This window comes from Panulirus ornatus, chromosome 17 (genome assembly GCF_036320965.1).
Source record: "Panulirus ornatus isolate Po-2019 chromosome 17, ASM3632096v1, whole genome shotgun sequence".
NCBI classification, from domain to species: Eukaryota; Metazoa; Arthropoda; class Malacostraca; order Decapoda; family Palinuridae; genus Panulirus; species Panulirus ornatus.
Genome location: NC_092240.1, coordinates 54,479,472 through 54,503,734, shown reverse-complemented (window position 1 = coordinate 54,503,734; position 24,263 = coordinate 54,479,472). Strand labels below are relative to the sequence as shown.

General features: G+C 42.1%; 1 protein-coding gene across 12 annotated transcripts in view; it reads right to left on the bottom strand.

The window, feature by feature from the left end:
• Eph (Eph receptor tyrosine kinase) overlaps nucleotides 1-24,263 on the bottom strand; it is a 1,175,025-nt gene that overhangs the window by 27,154 nt on the left and 1,123,608 nt on the right. For 3 of the 12 annotated variants that reach the window (XM_071672575.1, XM_071672570.1, XM_071672583.1), the window contains 10 exons: nucleotides 14,544-14,699; nucleotides 12,200-12,369; nucleotides 11,815-11,959; nucleotides 11,405-11,437; nucleotides 10,796-10,902; nucleotides 6,814-7,000; nucleotides 6,511-6,622; nucleotides 2,339-2,409; nucleotides 1,965-2,057; nucleotides 470-523 (listed from right to left, as the gene is read on the bottom strand). In XM_071672575.1, coding sequence (XP_071528676.1) covers nucleotides 470-523; nucleotides 1,965-2,057; nucleotides 2,339-2,409; nucleotides 6,511-6,622; nucleotides 6,814-7,000; nucleotides 10,796-10,902; nucleotides 11,405-11,437; nucleotides 11,815-11,959; nucleotides 12,200-12,369; nucleotides 14,544-14,699 — 1,128 coding nt within the window. Of the gene's footprint in view, nucleotides 1-469; nucleotides 524-1,292; nucleotides 1,317-1,964; nucleotides 2,058-2,338; nucleotides 2,410-6,510; nucleotides 6,623-6,813; nucleotides 7,001-10,795; nucleotides 10,903-11,404; nucleotides 11,438-11,814; nucleotides 11,960-12,199; nucleotides 12,370-14,543; nucleotides 14,700-24,263 lie in introns of all 12 variants that reach the window. The other 9 variants (XM_071672573.1, XM_071672571.1, XM_071672576.1 and 6 more) reach the window with 9 other exon arrangements.

Genomic DNA, 24,263 nt, shown 5'->3' with positions numbered 1-24,263 from the left:
CATGAGTAATGTATTTCAAAATGACTGTTTCTTTACTGCTGAAGTAGAAATATAATATAAAAAGTATTAAGAATGCATATCATGACAGGGCTATAAACACCCTTAATGGAAAGCAAAAAATATGTTATTTGGCATTAGTAAAGCAAAGCACAAAAACTTTACTGAATACTGGGTCACTCTGGTCTACTCCTACAAGTGGTACGAGGACATATGAGGGTGTAGGTGGGGTATGGGAGGTGCAACACAAGGCATACTCAATATAAGGGAGCAGGCTTTAGGGAGAGAAATAAAAATCAAAATAGAAAAAATAAACAAAATAAAAAAAATAAAAAAAAGCAATGAAAGCATTCTAAAAATAAACAGTAAATCTAGTTTCCATATTTTTAATAATGACAAAATTTTATTTTCACTTCAATTAATCTCTCCTTTTGGCCACAGGTTAGTAGGACGTCAGGGAACTAATACTTACTACTTCCGGTGGTGTGGGTTTGGACTATAGGTGGGTTTTCCAAAACACCGTGCACTGTAACAGATGGGTAAAAATACGGGAGTTAAACACAAATTACCAACTAGGGAGCCTCACTTTTGCAACGACGACAAACAATCGGGCGGACTTACACTAAACGGGTGCCTGAGTGATCTATACATACATGCCTCATGGGGTCAGGGTTCTGGCTCTTCATGTAAGTACTTTAAAGGACTGCATTCTAATACTGCAGTTTGGAGGTATCTATCAGGAATTATTAGAAAGGAGAAAGTGAAAGATCTTTGCTTGCTAAAGCATCTATGGTTCTCTAAATTCAGAGTATAATTTGCTTTTGTAGCAGCTTGTCAGTTTATGTTAGGTCGTATACAACAACTTCAAGTTTGATTTTCATGTGCAGGTCATTAAATGATCTGTGTTATTACAAAACTAAGTTTCTAAAACCAAATGTTAAATGCTACATATACCCCCTACCATATACATTAAAACTACTCATACACTAAGCACATATTGCAATGTTAAGGCATAAGGTTTAATTATAAGAAAATACTGTAATGCAAAGAATGTTTCTGCAAAGTGAAGCAAACGATGTCAAACAATAACTAATGAAAATGGACTTTTTGCACAAAGCTCTTTCTTCATAATGATAAAGCCAAGAATAAAATGAGCATGTGTTCAGCCAGGAGATGATAAAAGAATTATGCTCTAAATGAAGCCATAACTAGAAGACAGTTAAAGCAGGACTCCCTACAGAGGCTTAATGCAGGAGGCTACTGGTATGCACAGAAGGGCCAGGCATAAGACTTACACTTACTGAAGGTGACAATCAGTCCTGGGAGGGTGATTGCAGGAGGGAGGGAAAGTGGGGCAGTCAGAGTTTAATTCTCCACAGCCAAGGATATTCACAAATAGGATCTTTGCCTTTGAAACCTTGGACTTTATTCTCTTTTATCCAAATATTTAACTTGTCAAATCAGTATTTTAATCAAAGTTAGAATTAGGTTTCAAATGCATTCACAGCACATCTCTCTCCTCATATACTGGGAGGCAAAAGACCCATCAAAACCCAAATCTAGAGCACAGACTTTTGGGGAACTGCATACTTCCAATCTCTACTCAAAATACAGGGATACAGTCATAAAACAAACTGCTCCTCTGATCAGCTACAAAGGAAAAGTGGGATTACAAGGTGAGCTTTATATCAACTTTTTATGCAGGGACAAGGGTGTAGTGGTATATGAGTGTGCAGGATTTGTAAATTCAGGCCATGAAAGTGTCAGGCAATATGTATTAGCTTGATAATGATGCAAGGAGAGGTGTAGGCAAGATGTGGGGCTCCTGCAATACACGAGGCAAGTCCTCCAATCATACTGTACAATTAAGAGTAATGGTAGGGTGTAGCTTCTGACATGCGAACAAGCGCATGGGTCTGAATGCTGAGCACAGGGGGGAGCAGGAGCCTGGTGGGTGCTACACGTACTGTACACAGGAGATGTGTTTAGGGTCCACGGGGTGAGATGCCCAGTTCTAAAGCAGGCAGGGTGTAACGCAGGATGACACAAGTTGGTGGCATCTGTTAGGTAAGTTTACTTTTGATTTCAAGAATAGATGTACTTGGAAAGAAAAATAAAAAGAACTTTTCTGAAGTTCACATAAGAATGGACAACAAAATCAAACCCTGTAGTTATAAGTTTATCTACAAAAATAATAAACCTTTAACCCTTCTTTGCTTCATTTTAGTCTAAAGACTGTAATGAAAATAACATAAAAGTGCTCAAACTGAAAAAAAAAGGGAAAAATAAATAATAGTTCATTCTCAATACAAAAGTGTAGACCTGAAAAATTTCTTCTTACCTTCACCATTGCGATATTCTAGAGTGTCGCAGTCAGATGGCTGTTTCTTGTTACATTCATCTGTGCCTCTGCTGAAAAATATAAACATATCAAGTTTAGTTGAAAAGAATAGTCCATTACCAGTTACATGCAGCAAAAACTTTTGAAATTGCTTAACATGGCTTTGAAGAGCCAAGTTAAAAGAATTCATAAAGATTTGAAATATCTTAACCTGGAGGGAATTTTCATAAGCATTTCATGTGATCATATTTCACTCTCTTAGGATTTTCATATGCATTAGGCAGATGAAGAATGGTCTAATTTCAATGGTGACTTTAGTGCATTATCACTGGTTTTCATGCCAGTCATTTACGTCACCGATGTCAATCATAGATGGTCTTAGGTCGAGCACAGCTGGTCTTTAGTAAATCAGAGCTGGTTTTATGTTAATCACAGCTGCTTTTAGCTGAGCCAACCACAGTTGGTCTACAGTCAACCACAGATGGCCTTATAAATGTTAATGACAAATGATCAACGGTAAATACCACCATCTGAGCCTAACCCTACACCATCGATGACTGACCCATGACTATCTGCGAGGTACCTGAACAAGACTCTTGAGACCCCAGACTCAAGTAGGAGGGAGACCCAGCCCAATACACTGAAAACTAGAGTTACAATGTTAAAGCTCACTACAAATCTTTTTGAAAATATTGATACTTTTTGTGAAACCAAGTCTTTTCAACCAACTTAATGTGAAAAATTGTACGACCATCACTGATCCTATGGAAAACATCAATACAACAGAATGAAACAGCAAGCCAATTTTGGTGGCTAATAACTTTGGAGTATGTATATATGCACTGTCTGCTAATTGTGATTTCCTATTTCTACAGGCTTAATGGTTCTCTGTGGCTCACAGACAACAGAGAAATTAAACTACCTTTGTTCAGCTAGAATTTTTTTCATGTTTGAAGTCAAACAAAAATCATCCAAAAAATAACTTAAAAGAGCTATATTACCACAATAACATAGGTACAGTAGGGTTGAGGGTCAAGTCAATTGGGAGGTGAGTTTGAATGGAGAAAAACTGGAGGAAGTGAAGTGTTTAGATATCTGGGATGGATTGGCAGCGGATGGAACCATGGAAGTGGAAGTGGATCATAGGGTGGGTAGGGGGCGAAAATTCTGGGGCCTTGAAGAATGTGTGGAAGTCGAGAACATTATCTCGTAGAGCAAAAATGGGTATGTTTGAAGGAATAGTGGTTCCAACAATGTTGTATGGTTGCGAGGCGTGGGCTATGGATAGAGTTGTGCGCAGGAGGATGGATGTGCTGGAAATGAGATGTTTGAGGACAATGTGTGGTGTGAGGTGGTTTGATCGAGTGAGTAACGTGAGGGTAAGAGAGATGTGTGGAAATAAAATGAGCGTGGTTGAGAGAGCAGAAGAGGTGTTTTGAAGTGGTTTGGGCACATGGAGAGGATGAGTGAGGAAAGATTGACCAAGAGGATATATGTGTCGGAGGTGGAGGAACGAGGAGAAGAGGGAGACCAAATTGGAGGTGGAAAGATGGAGTGAAAAAGATTTTGTGTGATCGGGGCCTGAACATGTAGGAGGGTGAAAGGAGGGCAAGGAATAGAGTGAATTGGAGCGATGTGGTATACAGGGGTTGACGTGCTGTCAGTGGATTGAATAAAGGCATGTGAGGCGTCTGGGGTGAACCATGGAAAGCTGTGTAGGTATGTATATTTGCGTGTGTGGACGTATGTATATACTTGTGTATGGGGGGGGGTTGGGCCATTTCTTTCGTCTGTTTCCTTGCGCTACCTCGCAAACGCGGGAGACAGCGACAAAGTATAATAAAAATAAAAATAACATGCTAACCAGTAGAGTACATTGAAATGTCACTGCTAAATAATAAACAAGGAACACTAGGCCCACAGGAAATGAAGCAACAGCTTACAACGGCATAGTACAGGGAGAATATCGAAAATCCATAACCTCCCAAATTCACAATCAGTGGACAAAATATTTCTAAAATCCATACAATAACAAAATCAAAAAACACTTATTGGTCCTTAAGATTACTTTTTTTTTTCAAAGGATGTCAGCTGATGGATGGCATGGATCTGACTGTCAGGTGAGGTGTATCCCTCTTTCTACGAGTTGGTCCACTAATGGCTGACAAGTATAATTCGTAATACTCATTTCATTCTATGACCCACTCCATGACATAATAAAAGTTATTTATCATACTTTGTCGCTGTCTCCTGTGTTAGCAAGGTAGCACAAGGAAACAGACGAAAGAATGGCCCAACCCACCCACATACGCATGTATATACATACATGTCCACACACGCACATATACATACCTATACATTTCAACATATACATATATATACACATACATAGATTTTTTTTTTGTTTTGTTTTTGCTTTGTCGCTGTCTCCCGCGTTTGCGAGGTAGCACAAGGAAACAGACGAAAGAAATGGCCCAACCCACCCCCATACACATGTATATACATACACGTCCACACACGCAAATATAAATACCTACACAGCTTTCCATGGTTTGCCCCAGACGCTTCACATGCCCTGATTCAATCCCCTGACAGCACGTCAACCCCAATATACCACATCGATCCAATTCACTCTATTCCTTGCCCTCCTTTCACCCTCCTGCATGTTCAGGCCCCGATCACACAAAATCTTTTTCACTCCATCTTTTCACCTCCAATTTGGTCTCCCACTTCTCCTCGTTCCCTCCACCTCCGACACATATATCCTCTTGGTCAATCTTTCCTCACTCATTCTCTCCATGTGCCCAAACCATTTCAAAACACCCTCTTCTGCTCTCTCAACCACGCTCTTTTTACTTCCACACATCTCTCTTACCCTTACGTTACTTACTCGATCAAACCACCTCACACCACACATTGTCCTCAAACATCTCATTTCCAGCACATCCACCCTCCTGCGCACAACTCTATCCATAGCCCACGCCTCGCAACCATACAACATTGTTGGAACCACTATTCCTTCAAACATACCCAGTTTTGCTTTCCGAGATAATGTTCTCGACTTCCACACATTCTTCAAGGCTCCCAGGATTTTCGCCCCCTCCCCCACCCTATGATCCACTTCCGCTTCCATGGTTCCATCCGCTGCCAGATCCACTCCCAGATACATAGATATTTACATATATACACATGTACATAATTCATACTTGCTGCCTTTATTCATTCCTGTCGCCACCCCGCCACACATGAAATGACAACCCTCTCCCCTTGCATGTGCACGAGGTAGCGCTAGGTAAAGACAACAAAGGCCACATTCGTTCACACTCAGTCTCTAGCTGTCAAGTATAGTGCATCAAAACCACAGCTCCCTAAATAAAGGTAACCAGAAGAATTACATTGTCATGGGGTGGCAGAGGGTCCATAGGTCCTAGGGACACTGGGGAATGAGTGGAAAGAGTTCACCATCTAGGAGGGTGGAGATGGGGTGTTTGATGTTGCATGGATGCGAGGCACATGACTGTATATGAGAATGTACAGGGCAATACATGGTGTGAGGAGGGATTATCAAGTAAGTGATGATATGTTAAGAGAGGGATGTGGAAATATGAAGAGTATAGTTGAGAGAGTTAAAGAGGGTGTGCTGAAATGGTTTGGACATACAGAGAGAATGGATGATGAGATGTTGACGAAATGAACAAATGTGTCAGAGGTGAAGGGGTCAAGGAAAAGGAGGAGACCAAACTGGAGCTGGAAGGCTGGAGTTGGGGTCTGATCATGTAGAAGGGTGAAAAAATGCGATAGAAAGAATTGGAGCCAGTTGGTGTACAGGGTGCAATGTCCTGTTAGTGGACAGAACTAAGGGATATGAATCAGCTGGGTGAAACCAAGGTAAAGGTATCTGGGGCCTGATTGTGGATAGGGGGAAGTGATTTCAATGCATTACGCTTGACAGCTAGGGAATGGATGGAAGTGACTGAACATAACCTTTTCATCTATTCCTTGCACAACCTCACTAACATGGGAAATAGAGACTAAAGTATGAAAGAAAGATTTTCTTTTATTCATATACCAGTGTCATTTGCCTTGGGGGTTCATATCTGCAAAACCTTGTATCATGAAGGGGTTAATCAATGAATTTTTTTCTGCTAATAACAATGAAATACAATTCCCACCTTCTAAGGAACAGAAGTGTCATGATGACAATGACTGCAATGACAACAAATGCTCCCACTGTTGCTCCAACAATGATGCGAACTTGTGTGTTGTCCTCATCACCTACATAAGCTGAAAAGAACAATACAATTTACTATGAATTTACCATACAAACATGAGAGACACCATTAAAAGTTTCACTCAGTATCAAATTTATCTCTCCAAATATTAGGATGTCTGCATACAAACTAAGGCTGTTTTTAAATGTAATCCACATACGGCTAAAGAAAGTATCTTTAATCATGAACACAACAAACTCTTACCTGTTCCTAAGAGGTGTCCCGTCTTCTTATATACTGGGGGTGAGTAATCACCCCATCCATGGGTAGTCTTTGCCCGGACTTGGAAACCATAGACAGTCCTTTGCTGCAAAGACACTAGGGAAGATTCTTCCTTCTTAGTCAAGATACTAGAGGAGTTGTTTTGTAAGTCTTGAACATAATAGCGCACCTGAAAGAAGTACAGCCATATAGCCTTGACCATATTTTAATTACATAAAAATCAACATACATAAATTCTCAAGGATACAGTCAGAATTCTGAAGAAAATCCTATCATCAGTATTAATCATACTGCTATAAAAAGTAGTAGTAAAGGCTGACCTCATTATTTCAAAAATATCTAAGAAAAAAAATTCTCTTATCCACTTCAAAATTGTTAGCAGCCTCGTTGTGATCAAACTTTGCTGGAACAATTGAACAGAATGGCCAATGATTAAAAAAAAAAATGCTTTCCTTTGTTAAAGTCTACAGCAAAACAAGTACTGCATAGTACTTAATCCAGAAATGTCTCACCATGGTTTCGTTTCCAACCCTCGAAATTCATCTTTTTCAAGTTTAGAAAAATCACACTTACAATTTCAAAGATACTCATATCAAGGGGGAAAAAAACCTACTTCTGATGCATATTTTGTCAAGTTCTTTCACTATGATAATGAGTAAGAGTTCTGTAAACATTTCAGCACAAAGGAGTAAGAGTTGAATGTCGAGCGAGTTGCCATTGCCTGTGTTTTATAATTCATTTGCATACATTGAAAAATGAATTATTGATTACTCTTATGTTTTAACTTATCATATACATATAATGAATCTGTTATAATCAGCATGATTCTTTTATCAATTTTTTCATGACAAGTTTGTAAAATGACTAGCTGCAACAGTTAGATGCTGCATTATAAAAGAGCAGCCAAAGTTGTAAACACTGCCCCTCTTTTGTAAGAAAACCTTTTTCTACCTCATCTTGGCTAACTTACAATGCTGGAGGAGTCAGTGACCATAAAATAGATCTACATTATCTATATCAATTTTTTTTTTTTTTTTTTGCCTTGTCGCTGTCTCCCGCGTTTGCGAGGTAGCGCAAGGAAACAGACGAAAGAAATGGCCCAACCCATCCCCATACACATGTATATACATACGTCCACACACACAAATATACATACCTACACAGCTTTCCATGGTTTACCCCAGACCTTCACATGCCCTGATTCAATCCACTGACAGCACGTCAACCCCGGTATACCACATCGCTCCAACTCACTCTATTCCTTGCCCTCCTTTCACCCTCCTGCATGTTCAGGCCCGATCACACAAAATCTTTTTCACTCCATCTTTCCACCTCCAATTTGGTCTCCCTCTTCTCCTCGTTCCCTCCACCTCCGACACATATATCCTCTTGGCCAATCTTTCCTCACTCATTCTCTCCATGTGACCAAACCATTTCAAAACACACTCCTCTGCTCTCTCTACCAAGCTCTTTTTATTTCCACACATCTCTCTTACCCTTACGTTACTTACTCGATCAAACCACCTCACACCACACATTGTCCTCAAACATCTCATTTCCAGCACATCCATCCTCCTGCGCACAACTCTATCCATAGTCCACGCCTCGCAACCATACAACATTGTTGGAACCACTATTCCTTCAAACATACCCAGTTTTGCTCTACGAGATAATGTTCTCGACTTCCACACATTCTTCAAGGCTCCCAGAATTTTTGCCCCCTCCCCCACCCTATGATCCACTTCCGCTTCCATGGTTCCATCCACTGCCAGATCCACTCCCAGATATCTAAAACACTTCACTTCCTCCAGTTTTTCTCCATTCAAACTCACCTCCCAGTTGACTTGACCCTCAACCCTACTGTACCTAATAACCTTGCTCTTATTCACATTTACTCTTAACTTTCTTCTTTCACACACTTTACCAAACTCAGTCACCAGCTTCTGTAGTTTCTCACATGAATCAGCCACCAGCGCTGTATCATCAGCGAACAACAACTGACTCACTTCCCAAGCTCTCTCATCCCCAACAGACTTCATACTTGCCCCTCTTTCCAAAACTCTTGCATTCACCTCCCTAACAACCCCATCCATAAACAAATTAAACAACCATGGAGACATCACACACCCCTGCCGCAAACCTACATTCACTGAGAACCAATCACTTTCCTCTCTTCCTAAACGTACACATGCCTTACATCCTCGATAAAAACTTTTCACTGCTTCTAACAACTTGCCTCCCACACCATATATTCTTAATACCTTCCACAGAGCATCTCTATCAACTCTATCATATGCCTTCTCCAGATCCATAAATGCTACATACAAATCCATTTGCTTTTCTAAGTATTTCTCACATACATTCTTCAAAGCAAACACCTGATCCACACATCCTCTACCACTTCTGAAACCATATATTATATATAACATAATCTGCAAACATATCATCCTTGTCAATTAATTCAATATCATCTACCTTGTTCTCTAAATCTAGCTAAAATAGGCTCATTTTCCTTCCTAGAAATCTAACAAAAATGTGCTTTCATTAGTGTGTCTGGATGATGACTATAATCACAAAGTGTAAATATATGACTAAATCCTTTTTACTGTTATTCGGAAAAATCACAATTTCTCTTTGGCACAACCTTTGGCCATGGAATTCATTTCTAGGTACATTATTGAGGAGTGAATTCTCTAATGAAATGTGCAAATGGTGACTGGTCCATTTCTACCCATTTCTTGAGAAGGAAAAACCATAGTGTTTCCACATCAAGCATTAATATATCATAAAAATGTACTTTATATAAACTTTTTAATGTGACAGATTTTACATTTCTCACACATAATGATGAACAATTGTAAATCATGAAAACCATTAAAGGGCCAGATTTTGTGGTGAGGGAAATGGTCTCTTACTACTTTAGTATTAAACTGTGACCAAAGATTAAAAAACTTTCCATCTACATCATCAGTTGCTACATCACACAGCTTCTACAATGCCAATCAAAATCTGTTATCTATGAGCAACGTCACTAATTATCAATGTAAATAAACATCTGATCCACCTAAACTCACGAGTCATGCACGTTTTCTTGCATAGTAATTTTAAGTAATCTAATTCAAGTTCATATGCACTTTACTATCATAATGTACAATGTAAGAGTTTGTAGTATACTTCATAATACAAAAGAATCATACATAAATACAAGTGTTTTCTTTAACACTGGTACATGTTCTTACAAAACTAAAAACATTTTACATTCTATCTTTTTTTTCATTCCTTTCCAGTGTTTCATGCAAGTCCAAAGAGAAAAAGAAGTGTAATAGCAGAAGAAACGGAAGGTACTTCAAGCATCAAGTCAGGCAATGGAAATTATTTCAATTACTACAAATTATTTTCTGTAAATGTGTACATGATACATAAATATGGTACATACATTATATAGTCTGAAAATTCTATCAAGAGTTATTTTTAACAAATCCTACATCTTTATTCTTTTTCTCAAAGAAGCATTTGCTCATCCCTTCAAATACCCCAATTCTATGACCTTTAAATTTTCTCCATCAATAACTATTCATAGTTCACTCAGTAAAACACCAAGACCCTCCTCCCACTTACACCTTCTAACTGAAACTATGACTACCCATTCATAAACAATATAGCTTTAAAGTTACCACACTAAAGCTCTTGCATCCCTCCTTTAAATCAGTCATCATGACAATAAAAACAATCCTCTCCATTCCAGAAAATATTCCCATCTTTCAGCATTTTCACCAGAGTAATTAAAATGACCCCATTCCCATGAACTTCCAGTAGTATCTTATCCACCTTACCTTTCTTTCATACTGGTACCTAGATGTTAGGCATCCTTCTTACATCAAAGACTAAATGCAGCAACAGTATAAATATTTTTAGGAAAACTAGGTCTACATTTTGGCAAATATAAAAATTCTAAACTTCTTACCTCATACATTTCAATTTCTGAATATGGATCACTTGGAGCATCCCATGCTAGTGATATCTCAGTGCTTTTTACACTTGTGACGCGAACATTGCTTACCATGGACGGTACTGCAGAAAGATGATTTTTTGTGTCACTAATGAGCCATCAAGGTTTATAAAGTTGTCTATAATTTACTTTATATCACTATATTACTTTATGTCACTATGACAGTCAAAATTCTATTGGCATCAGTCTCTTGACAAATTGTTAGAGAAAAAATGAAAAGCAAACTGCCATTATATGTACCATTTGACACTAGAGGTATCAATAATCAATATATGTCAAAAAAACAAGTGAAAAAGTCTCAAATATGGAGTTCATCCTAACCTCAGAGATAAAACTTTAAATATGCTTTAATCTTATCACTTATTACTTATATTAACAATTTATGCAGGTATAAAATGATAACACTAGACAAAAAGCTTTAATGTGATAAACAGGTAATGACAAAAACAAATGTGCTCAAATTGATGTTCAAGTTGAAATGATAAATTAAGAGGAGTTATATCTACGAGAAAAATATAAAGAGGTGAAGGGGGACAAATGTAAACTACAAGAAGGTTCACCCACCCTCAGCTTCGGAGCCAACCACCATAAAGCCACCTTGGTAATGGAGAAGGAAAGGGTTTTGTTACTAGAGGTTATATAAAAAACACTCACATACTACATTTAAATTCATACACAAAACTGCCCAACAACTATCTATGAAATATTTACAGAGGTAGTGTTCCACAGTAAAGCTGTGATAAATCATTACTCTGACAGTGTTGCTAATAATTTACAATGGTATTCTCATGCAACCTAAAGATTTTTCTTTTGCTGTACATGAATATGGCTAAATCTTAATTACAAAAAGACTACAAATCCCACAAAATATTTGATATTTTAGTCTATGCTACATGTTTCTACTAAGATTCAAAAAATATCCATCAACCTAAATTCAGTTAAGGCCTTCTGCACAATAAACAATTAAGGCTAACCTGATGCCTCTGTGGTGACAGTGATATCAACATACTGAGGGTCCCGTCCTTGATCTGAAACACCATTTTCAGCAAATACCTGAAACCTATATGTTGTGACAGGGTTCAGGCCACTGATTGTCACTTGCGTGGCATTGAAGCTCCACTGAAATTAAAATGTTATCTTCAGTAATATGTTATAGTATCTAGTTTATCAAAAAATGTAAGTAATAGCTACATAAAGTGAAATCAATTAAATATGCCCCATGGTATGGTGTTATAATTACATCACAAGACTGGGAATCTATCAGTCTTATGAAACCCCTTGTTTTAGTTATATAATTATATAATCTATGTGCATTACAATTCTTGTTAAAATTCAGTAACTTTAAAAATGGTTACTTGCCTCTGCTACCTGGGGAGGGCTGTATGAGACGTGACCTCCACAAGCATCACAGATGACACGATAGAGAGTATCAGTGCGGCCACCATCATTTACTGGAGGCTGCCAAGCAAGGATTACTGTAGACTGGTCCACAAAGTTCACTGTAATGTTCTGAGGCTTACTTGGAGGACCTGTGGGCATATTATGTTTTGTCATAAAACATGAAAGCCAAACTGAATATCTCAATCACTTCTACAAGTAAGAGACATTTCAAAAGTTTCCTGGACTGCAGGAGATAAATTACTGTAAATGAGCTATGAGGACTTTAGTCACTACTTATAGTTACATACATGTCCTAGTGTACCCTGTTTTCACTGCTAAATAATTTGCAGCACTCTCATAACCAACCATTGTTATTTTAAGATTGAATCCAAACATACTAATTTTATTTGGTATTGGTAGAATGAAATCATATCTAGAAAAAGAAAATAATCATCCTGTATTTCCATACACAAGGACATCCATGCTGCCACCCTAGGGCCTCTCCCATCAACTCAACACCCTCCTATATCAACATAAAGGAAAGCATACCCTATTCTGTTTTTTTTTCTGGCATTTTCTTCAATAGCAAGTGATATAGGCATTCTGTATGTAAATAACCTGCAGAATTCTTTATCACAGAGGAACTTTGCAGTAATAGTATAATTGGTGCTCCATCTCCATGAACTTGTATGAAGTGATATGCCCATGTGCTAGTTGTTTACATCTTTGCGATTCATGTTTGTATTACCATCAATTACATGCTAGTCAAATTGTTCATGAATAAAAAATTTTCCACGATGGATTCACTTTGCTTTCTATAAGAGAAACTTTCATCAAGACAATGCCTATGAAATGAAGAGCAATCAAAATGCTCTAAAGTCACCTCCTACCAAGACAGCCTAAGTTTATCACATCGGCCTCAATGTGGCTCTAATATCTTCATTTCTCTCTCTATATTTTTTGAACTTCATGGCATATATATATTTCTTTTAAGTTTCATACTTCTTCATCCTTCAAGTTCACTCAATTCATCTACAAAAGTAATGCTGATTGGACAGAAGTATTTCATATAGTTTTTTAATGATGGTTTTAGCTAGCTTATCATCTTGGGAGCATGGAATCCTCATTTATAAACTGACAAAATCCAACAACAGAAAAGATTGAAAGTCACAAGATTGGTTATATAGAAATTGTTCCGGTCAGAAGTAAAGCTCTAGTTCCATCAGCCTGTTATGTGCCTGATACCCCTGCACATGATGATCCCTAGAGAATGTCATTTCATCTAAATTTGCTGGTGTTTATCATCCTCCTAAAAGCTAGGTATAGAGATTTGTTTGGAAAACCAAATTTTCTGTGGTATCCTAAGCTGACTGAAGTTACAAAAGTCAAATGGCACTAATGATATTAGTCCTGCTGCAGTGGGATTACTGAAGTATATCTGCTCACTGTCTCAGGCTAAAATGAATCTTGGTAAATGTCTTGTTTAAGTGCATGCTATTATCATAATTTTCTTTTTTGGGTGGACACTTATCAATTCATAAAATATAAAATTGAGAAAATTTTGCATCTCTGAAAAAGCAAATCTTGAGTACCTGATATAAGTCAAATGGGCTTTGAATAAGAGAGAAGCAATATTAAATTACATCAGAAAATGGGTGAAAGAAAGTCTTTACAAAGCTATAAAAACAGCCAAACCCAATGAAACATTAACACCTTTAAAACAAAGTAATTTATGCCCTTAGTGCCAATCATCCATTCTTCATGAGCATTTCATATTATGCATAAAATGTTAAAAATCAAATAAAAGCTTTTATTCTAATTACAAAATAAACTAAGATATCACTTTTGAAATTGAATACACAACAAAGTCAACAGATATAACACAAAATCTTACTGAAGCATGCAGCTGGATCTATAAATACAAATATCATTATCAAGTATCATTCAAGTTAGGTAAATAAATATCTGGCTGTTGAAGTTGTGGACTTTGAAATAAAACCATAAAAATTAGGGTGTTTCCTTAACTGGTTCCTGATTTATGTAGTTTCAGAAAGCCCAGGAGAGCAAAGTTCACGTGAAGTCTCATGGTGTGTTTAAGATTATGAGAGAGAGAGAGAGAGAGAGAGAGAGAGAGAGAGAGAGAGAGAGAGTCTTAAACATCACAGTAACTTTGTAATACCTCTTGAATTGGGTTATACAATTTTTTCAGGCCATTCTGAAGAACTAGCCCTGGCATAAAATTAACCACAGTACTTTAAAAGAACATATCTTCATAAGAGGGGTAGAAGAAGGAATAAAAACTTAGTGATGCTGATACACTTACGGGTACATGGCATGGAACGGGGATCTTTAGGTGCGCGGTAATACCCAGTGTCACATCTACACTCAGAGGCTCCAGCGTGCGGAGCTGCACTATGATCAGGGCAAGCTCGACAGTCAGCAGCTCCCACACTGTCCTTGTACTTCCCAGGTTGGCACACTGCAAATATAATGCATCTTACATTATATGGTCATGATATATGGTAAAGTAATGCTGCTGATGATACCCATTATGGAATGGAAGATTACGGTAATTAGTACTGAGCAAACAGTACTATACTAGAATCTTGAAAAAATCATACACAGTCATCCATGATGTATGTAATGATTGGAAAGAAAGAATGATGCTTCAGAAGCAGTGAAGGACATGTGGACCAGGTTTTTGTTTTGAAGAATTTGGGAAATCTAAAAATAATGGGATTTGTATGTGACATACATGAGCTCTGGAAAAAGCATGTGATAATGGTTGACAGATGCCCTGTGGAAGGTGCTGCAATAATATGGTGTAAAAGGATTGCTAACGAATGCAGATGAGCTTTTGCTAAAAGTAAGGCATAAGTGTATGGGAAGGGAGGATGATAGTACTTCCTAGTAAAGGTGGGTCCGCATCAAGGATATGTAATGTCAGGAACATGTTTAATCTGTTCACAGATGCGGAGGTGAAGGAGATAAACTAAAGGATCTCTGAGCAAAGGTTGGGTGTACAGTATTCTGAGAATGGAGAGCCCTGTGAGGTGAATATAATGTTGTTTGCAAATGATACAAATGGCAAACTCCAGATGCTGGTGTTACAGTTCAGGAGACTATGAAAGTTGTCATTTTTATGAATAAGAATTCATAAGAACAACAGTATGATAAAGAGAAGCAGGAAGGGTGTGAGATTTGATGGTTTGAGAGTTTAAATGGGGAAGACCTAGACAACGTGGCACGTTTTGATAACTGATTGTGGACAGGACAGCTGACAGAACCATGAAGGCTGAAGGAAGTCATACAGTGAAATAAGGGACTAAGGTACATTAAAATAACATGTTAAAAAAAAAGGCCATTGTCTCTAAGGATAAAGCCTGATATAATCAAAGACAAAGTTGTTTCAACTGTGCAAAAGACTGGAAGATGAATGGAAGATGGTGAATGAGATGGAAATGCAATGCCCTAGGACAATGCATGGTGCAAGATGGAGTGATTATGTAAGGAATGAGTCAGAAAGGTTTGGCAGCATGCACAGTCCGAATGAAGTGTGCTGAAATGGTTTCGGTATGTGGATAAGATTAATGCACAGAGACAAAGACAACTGAGTCAGAATTAGACGGATCTGGGGAGGGAGGGGGGGGGGGGTGTAGACAGAAATCGGTTAGATTGTTAAAGAGTACAGGAAGTACTGGGGTATCAGGGCTTGATTATTTTAGATAGGGAGAGGTGTGCATCATATAGAATTAACAGATATGGATGGTATATGAGGTAGACTGATACTGTCCATTGATTGTAACAGGAAGATAAAGCAGTAATAGTAAAAAGCATGGAGGAATCTGTACATGGCATTTTGAAGAACGAAGGGTAAAATGATCCCTCCAGCCAATCTTCGATATCCCGAACATACAACATCTCTTGGACATTATACAATAGAAATATTACTCATCAGTGACGAAACATATTGAAAACTAACTTCCAATGATGAATGTAAAATTCAGAAAGGTGGCTAACTGTGTAAACTACAGGATGGACCAGTAATAACAAGAACAAAAGTAAGTTATTTAGATTTCCCTTCAGTACCATTCCAAGATGTCTAAAAGTGATGGGACTTATCATTAATAAACATTCACTTTTAAAAGCTCTGCTCCCTACTGGATGGTGCTTTCTACCTTACTTTTACTCATGCCTGGCATTAACAGCAACACAAATTAGGAACAATGTTTTGCAGATGGTGGGAGAATAAATAGGGCAGTCTCACCAACTGAAGAGTCGATGTGAGCTCCCTGTCGTTGGAAGGTTGGAAAGGAGAGAAGAGCTCCTATGGAATCAGGTAAGGGGGGTCTAAGAAGGCAGGACGGGAGAGCTCCTGCGGAGACAAAAAAGCTCTCAAGGAGCAGAACTCTGATGGTATGGAAGTATGGGCACTCGTATGGAACAAACTAAGATAAGACTGAAAATCATGAATGAATGAAGCATATGCTGCAATGAAGGCAGGATGGGAGGCGATGTACATGACTAGCATTATAATAAAAGAGTCCCATATGTACCACCATCCGAGACATGAAGATAGGCATTAATCAACTGTCAAACGATTCACTACCATGTATGCCTCAGAGGATAATCTTCCAAAATTAGCAGAATTTCCCAGAAAACGACAAACGAAGAAAACTGTCACATCTGGTAAGGGAGAAAATGGGTCGGACTAACTCCGTCGTGCTGTGAGGTTTGATCAACCCCCTCCAGGAAACCACCACGCTGAATCAAAACCTAATTCAACTCAAATTGTTGATAGTGAATCAAAGTAAATTATAATTACAGCGTGAGGCGGCGAGCTCAGAAATCCAAAGGAATGGGAGTGGGGAAGGTGGAGGAGCGGCAGGCGAACATGGGAGCAGGGAGAACAAAGGGAAAGAACGGCGGAGACCAGCACGAAGAAGAGGGTAATAGAAAAGGCACGTGAAAGGAGGAAAACAAAGGAGGGATGAAGAAAAAGACGCCGCCACACATCCTGCAGCCCTGCACGCCCGTTCACATCCCAATCCTTCTTACGTCATTACCAACACACCTCCGCCTAACATATACAATACCTATATGTTTAATTTATGCTTGGGAGAGCGTGTCTGTGTGTGTGCCTGGAAGGGCGTGTGTATGTGTACGCCTGGGAGGGCGTGTGTATATGTGTACGCTTTGTGGGGAGGGTGTCTGTGTGTACGCCTTGGAGGGAGTGTGTCTGAGTGTACGCCTGGAAAGGCGTGTGTGTGTGTGCACGCCTGGGAGGGCGTGTATCTGTGTGTTCGGTGTATAAATCGAGTGTGACGTGCGGCTGGGGCCTGGTCACTGGCCGGACCCCCAGCTGCTCGGCCAACCACTGACAACCCCCACAATCCCTCGGTCTCATCTTTGATCTTTCCTCAAGTAAACGTCATAAAACTTTAGTGCATTTCTTCAGGAATATCAGACTTTTATTTCTGGATGTAGGACACTATCCAACACGGCAGTGACCGCCGGAAGTTCGTTAGTAATCCGTAAGATGAACAAAAAAATAATAATAATAGAGAGTAAAGCAGACGACACCTTTACGGTCTCTTGTCATGCTCGACTGACCACTAAACAATTCAGACATGCTGAACACCACAACTCATACGAAGCAGATTTTTACTGATCTGATCAACTACCTTGTACAACCCATCCCTGTAATATTGTACAATGTACACAAACAGATCCGATCCCTGTAATACTGTATTGATCTAATCAATAATCTTGTGCCACCGATCCTAGTTATACTGTACCCCATGTACACAAACAGATATAACCCTTGTACCATGTACTACTGTATCATGAACAAAGACACACTCAATCCCTGTAATACTGTACCAAGTACAGAGAAAAAAGTGAACAAGAAACTAATACAGACAACATCTGATCAACATTATGGAACGCTCACAATCACATCTGCCCGCAAAGCCTGACTACTCTCTTCTGCCAACACCCAAAACCTGATACATACCTAATTTCAACTGTCACTAAAACCCAGACAATCGTATTCCAACATCCCCCAAAGCCTGACGTACTCAATTCCAGCTACCTTCACACCTGACACCCGTATTCCGGCAGCTCCCAAAGCTCGACAACCCCAATTCCATCAGTCACGACTAGTAGCATCCTTCACGGCTGACAGCTACGAAAACGCCGTCGGCCGCTAACCCCGAGGCCTGGCTACCGTTAAGGAACGCGCCGAAGCTCGCCATTCCCGAATCCTTGAAGCTGTAAAGCCCAACAGACATCAAATCAAAGAGACCCAGGCCTGGCGCCAGCCATGCCTAAGACGCTAAGCAAACAGTACGCATGACCATGAAGTCCAGTAGCTCCAGACACCGTCAGGCAGGTCCTCCGGCAGCTCTCGAAACCACTGACGCCCTTGGTGAGTGAAGGAGCCCTCGGTACGGGAGAGTTTAGGCTCCTGGAAAGTTACATCCACGGTCAGTCAGCTGGGTGGGCTACTTACGCTGCCGACGGCATCCTAATCCGCCTATGATCGGCTTCACTACGGCCATCATGTACTGTGGTCCACGTTAACTGGGTACGTTACGTCAGATTTCAATAAGAAAACATTAAAAAAAAGGGTCTGGACATATACCTGCTGAGTACCAAACCATCATGAATGTCAACATTACGTCGGTACAAGGACTGCAGGCCTCCAACAGCCCGACTCAGCAGAGGAGCAGCAAGATAGCTCAGTCCCCATACGTAGCTGAGCAGGTATTAAGACCTCAGAAACCATCGTAATGTACAAATATGGCCGCAGATCAGGCTGCCAGAAAAAGTTGCGAAACCTGTGGAAATCTCGTTTGCAAACATCAAAAATGTTTTCACTAAGGGAAAAAATATATGCCAGGATTGTTGAACGACATCACTAACAACGACGAATGTCAGTCTAAAAGCCCAGTAAAAAAAATAAGTGGTCCGAGTTACTGATAAACTGTTCGTTTCCCATGATGGAGTCATAGTTCGGTGAAACCCAATATTTTCAAATTAATCCAGTTCCTGTTGCCTTCTACACTAGCTTAAACTTCTATACAAGCAAAAACACCAAAATATCACCCACACCCCATATTTGCAATCAAATTTTTCGAGCGGTCGAGGCTCATGTAATATCTAACTTTCAAAATCCACAGAGGGTGCGAGGGAACGCCATTACCATCAGTTCTATCCGAAGGCCAAGTAGATGAGAGACGATCCCAACACTATCACACATCTAAACCCAAATACATACATACAACTAAAAATATATATATATATATATATATATATATATATATATATATATATATATATATATATATAAGAATGTACGAGTGCGAAATCCTGTTCCTGCCTTGCCTTCCCAAGCACATCACAATATCGTCGACCACACACACCATCCAAGTCACTGGTCCACACTCGCACGTACAGTCACACTCACTAGTCAACGACAAGTGATACTTGAGATGTGTCACACTTGCACCGTGTCGCAGTCCTGATTAAATTAACGATCTTGTAACGTGTAAAAGTAAAATAAAAAAAAAAGACTAAGATACAGGAGGAGATTCTGAACACACACACACACACACACACACACACACACACACACAGGTACTTAGAGAGTTCTCAGTATAAGAGCAACACACAATATACGAGAAGGCAAACGGTGGTGTGAGGGGAAGGCACAAAGTGAAGCAGGACTGATCATGCGGAGGAAAGTCTGCCACGCTGACAGCCATGGTTCCCTCGCCGTCCTCCATCACATCAACACACCAACGTACGCTACAGTGGTAACTACAACACTGGGAGGGAATCACACACACACACACACACACACACACACACACACACACACACTGGGGAGGAAGGCCATGATGGAGATAAATGAAGGAGTGGGAGGAAGGAAGGCGGGTGGAGGCTGGCCATTTCCATCAACAGTTTCTTTACTTCAACACTTGATCACTGTCATTAGGTACGCTCCGGTGGTCCTCCCTCCTGGTTACCCGCCCTCTTCTTCCTCCACTCTCCTCCATCCGCTCCCTCCACTCTCCTCCCTCCGCTCCCTCCACGCTCCTCTCATTCCTTCCTTAGGGGACCAATTTTCTTATTCGCTCGTTACCTACTCCCTCCATATCCTCGCGGGCGCATCTCACCGTCTGTGTTCATGATCGTCTGTGCAAAGACTGACGGTCTGTGGTACACATACATTCGTCTGTGCACGCAGTAGAAGGTCTGTGGCTAATAACTATGCAAAAACCGTCAGTGGTTCTATTCGTCTGTGCAAAAGCCGAGTCTGTTGTTATATTCGTCTGAGCACATAGCAGACAGCCTTTGGTTACATTCGTCTATGAACACATCAGACGGCCCGTGTGTGATCGTGTATTCATCAACGCACACGGGTTCCGACAGCGCGCGCGCCTCCCGTGTACTGCGACACTTGTCACACTTGTAATACCCAACGTCTGTGATGACGTCCCCTCCCCAACACACACACTGGCCGCCCGCCACCATCAAGTTTATCTCCGCGGTCAATTCGCAATTACGCACTTTAACTTTACTTCACCGCAACTCGTTTAACAAGTTGCTTTAACTTTTAAAATTACTCGGCCTAATTGCACTTGCGTCTTTTTTTTCCCTCTTCCCGACGTAGACACGTTCAGGTCGTGTCTGGAAGCTGTACAGCGTCGCGGATTGGTGACGCTGTGGGGCTTAAAAGCATCCAACCCTGGTTATCACGAGACCTCCAAACCATGTAGAGTGCTCTTAGGGAGAGACGAGTGCCTGCACGCACGTGCACCCGCGCCTGCGTGTACTAGGCTCCCTCTATCTTCTCCACCTCCATCACCGCTCGTTTCCCTTGTTGGTCCTCCCTACCCCCCTATTGGACCCTGACGCTCCCCTGGTGATTATCCTCCTTGTTACCACCACCTTGTTAGCCTCGCTAACTATCTCTCTCCCCTCGGCCCGCGCCTCGGCCCCAACTCCCCAAAGGTTGACAAATAAAGAAATGGTGGTAATCATGGCCGTCTCCAGCGTCGACGCAGGCTCTGGGGGTAACAGCAAACTCTGGGGACACCAGTATCTGGGGGAGGTCACACTAAGCTCTGGGGGTACACGAACCAACCTCCCCTGTGTCAAACAAACTTCTGGGGGGGGGGGGTCACACTAAGCTCTGGGGGTACAGGAACCAACCACCCCTGTGTCACACAAACTTCTGGGGGTCGCACCTTGCTACATCGCCCCCCCCCCCCCCACACACACTCTAGGCGAGGAGGTTCACCAAGCTAAGGAGCCACGTTAAAATCATGGGGTCACACCACATGGTCAGGTCACACGGTACCTCTGACCTCAAAATATACAATATCGACAAGAAAAAAAAAATCCATTCGTTTGACATTACTTCTAATTCTCCCACTCTCATCAGTACCAAAGACTATGATACATCTATATCGAAATTTCTATCCATAGCCCAATTCCACCTCCATTCGAACAGCCACATACGATCTCAGCAGCATTCCCTCCCAGACCATTGTAGGGTAACAGCTGTAAGGGTCCAACACTGGCAGACCCGTCCAGCGATTGCTCTCAACGTTTACGTTACAGACACTGCGGTGCCATACGAAACTCTTGGCAGTGACACGTGACCAGTGCTTTCGCGTTTATGTATCAATATTATAAAGTACCTAATGAGGCAGATATACGGTAATAGTGTGTGTTGTGGTGTGTGTGTGTGTGTGTGTCACCCACAGTGCCGGATGCTCTTGGCATCAACTCTCCTTCCCCTCCTCCAGGCCAGCCACACCCCCAACCCTCCGTACAGTTCAGCCTCTCCTCACTCCCTCCCTCCCCTCCATCGCCCGTTAACGCCCCTGCGCCTCCCGTCTTCCGTTCACCCTCGTAACACAAACGGTGCCAATTACGATCCCAAAGTTAAATTACAGTGTGTGTGTGTGTGTGTATGTGTGAGCTGGAGGACGTGTGGCCTGACCCGGGGAGAGGATAAGTGGGAGAGGGAGAGCGAAAAGTGGAAAGGGGCGAGAGATGGGAGGGATGTGGGAAGGGAGTATTATGGGATGGATAATGATGTGAGGGAGGGAATGAGATGGGCGCTTTGAGGCGGACATACCGTATTACAGCGGTGGGGAACAACAGATGAAACTATAAAACTTTGTAAAAGGCAGATATAGACGGAGGCTGAAGCGGTGTGGCACAGACAAGAGATAAGACACAGACGGCGGTAAGGTCATGTAGCACAGTATTAGAAGGTACAGACGGTGACCGAGGTGATGCGGCAAGGAAGAGAAAGACTGTGGCTGAAGTGAAGATGTGACAGAGACAATGGGGAGGTCAAGACGAAGGCTTAGGTGATGTGGGACAGACGAGAGACAAGAGAGGTAGAGATGGTGGCGGAGATGGCTGTTTGGCAGGAAAGATTCCAAAACAAAACAGGTGTCATTGACGATTCTCTCTCTACTGACAGTCAAACATCAACCCTTCCCTCCGCTGGAAAAGGCGGCCCACCAACACACGCACACACACACACGCTCCTAATGAAGCCTTCCACTGGCGCGGCTGTTGCTCCTGTGTACATGGGAACCTGACCACGACCAGCGTTGGGAAGTTCTGGACGACCAGTGCCACGGACTTATGGACGACCAGCTCCACACGACCACCAACTCTACCCCTGACACTCCCTAGTCCTAGCCATGGAATTCCCAGGTCCCTGGTCCTAGCCATGGTACTCCCAGTTACGTGGTTTTAGCCATGGTACTCCCAGCTCCCTGGTCCTAGCCATGGTACTCCCAGCTCCCTGGTTCTAGCCACGGTACTCCCAGGTCCTGGTCCTAGCCATGGTACTCCCAGGTCCCTGGTCCTAGCCATGGTACTCCCAGGTCCCTGGTCCTAGTCCATGGTACTCCCAGGTCCCTGGTCCTAGCCATAGTGCTCCCAGGTCCCTGGTCCTAGCCATGGTACTCCCAGGTCCCTGGTCCTAGCCATGGTACTCCCAGGTCCCTGGTCCTAGCCATGGTACCCCCAGGTCCCTGGTCCTAGCCATGGTGCTTCCCAGGTCCCTGGTCCTAGCCATGGTACTCCTAGGTCCCTGGTCCTAGCCATGGTACTCCCAGGTCCCTGGCCCTAGTCATGGTACTCCCAGGTCCCTGGTCCTAGCCATGGTACTCCCAGGTCCCTGGCCCTAGTCATGGTACTCCCAGGTCCCTGGTCCTAGCCATAGTACTCCCAGGTCCCTGGCCCTAGTCATGGTACTCCCAGGTCCCTGGTCCTAGCCATGGTACTCCCAGGTCCCTAGTCCTAGTCATGGTACTCCCAGGTCCCTGGCCCTAGTCATGGTACTCCCAGGTCCCTGGTCCTAGCCATGGTACTCCCAGGTCCCTGGTCCTAGCCATGGTACTCCCAGGTCCCTGGTCCTAGTCATGGTACTCCCAGGTCCCTGGCCTAGTCATGGTACTCCCAGGTCCCTGGTCCTAGCCATGGTACTCCCAGGTCCCTGGTCCTAGTCATGGTACTCCCAGGTCCCTGGTCCTAGTCATGGTACTCCCAGGTCCCTGGCCCTAGTCATGGTACTCCCAGGTCCCTGGCCCTAGTCATGGTACTCCCAGGTCCCTGGCTCTAGTCATGGTACTCCCAGGTCCCTGGCCCTAGTCATGGTGCTCCCAGGTCCCTAGTCCTAGTCATGGTACTCCCAGGTCCCTGGTCCTTGCCATGGTACTCCCAGGTCCTAGTCATGGTACTCCCAGGTCCCTGGTCCTAGCCATGGTGCAGTTGACAGCGTGGCCCACAGGAGGGAGCCCAGCATGAACCTGCTCGTGATGGGCTGCCATCTGTGAGGCAGACTACCTTCCTGCCAAGTGGTGGGGGGGTTCAGGTTACAGTGAGATGAAGGCGAGCGATACCACAGGTCGGGGAAGTGCACCCCAACCTGCCCACAAGACCTCCCGGCGTCTCCACACTGGGTTTGGGGCAGCGGCGGCGGGGCAGGAGATGCAAGCCCCGG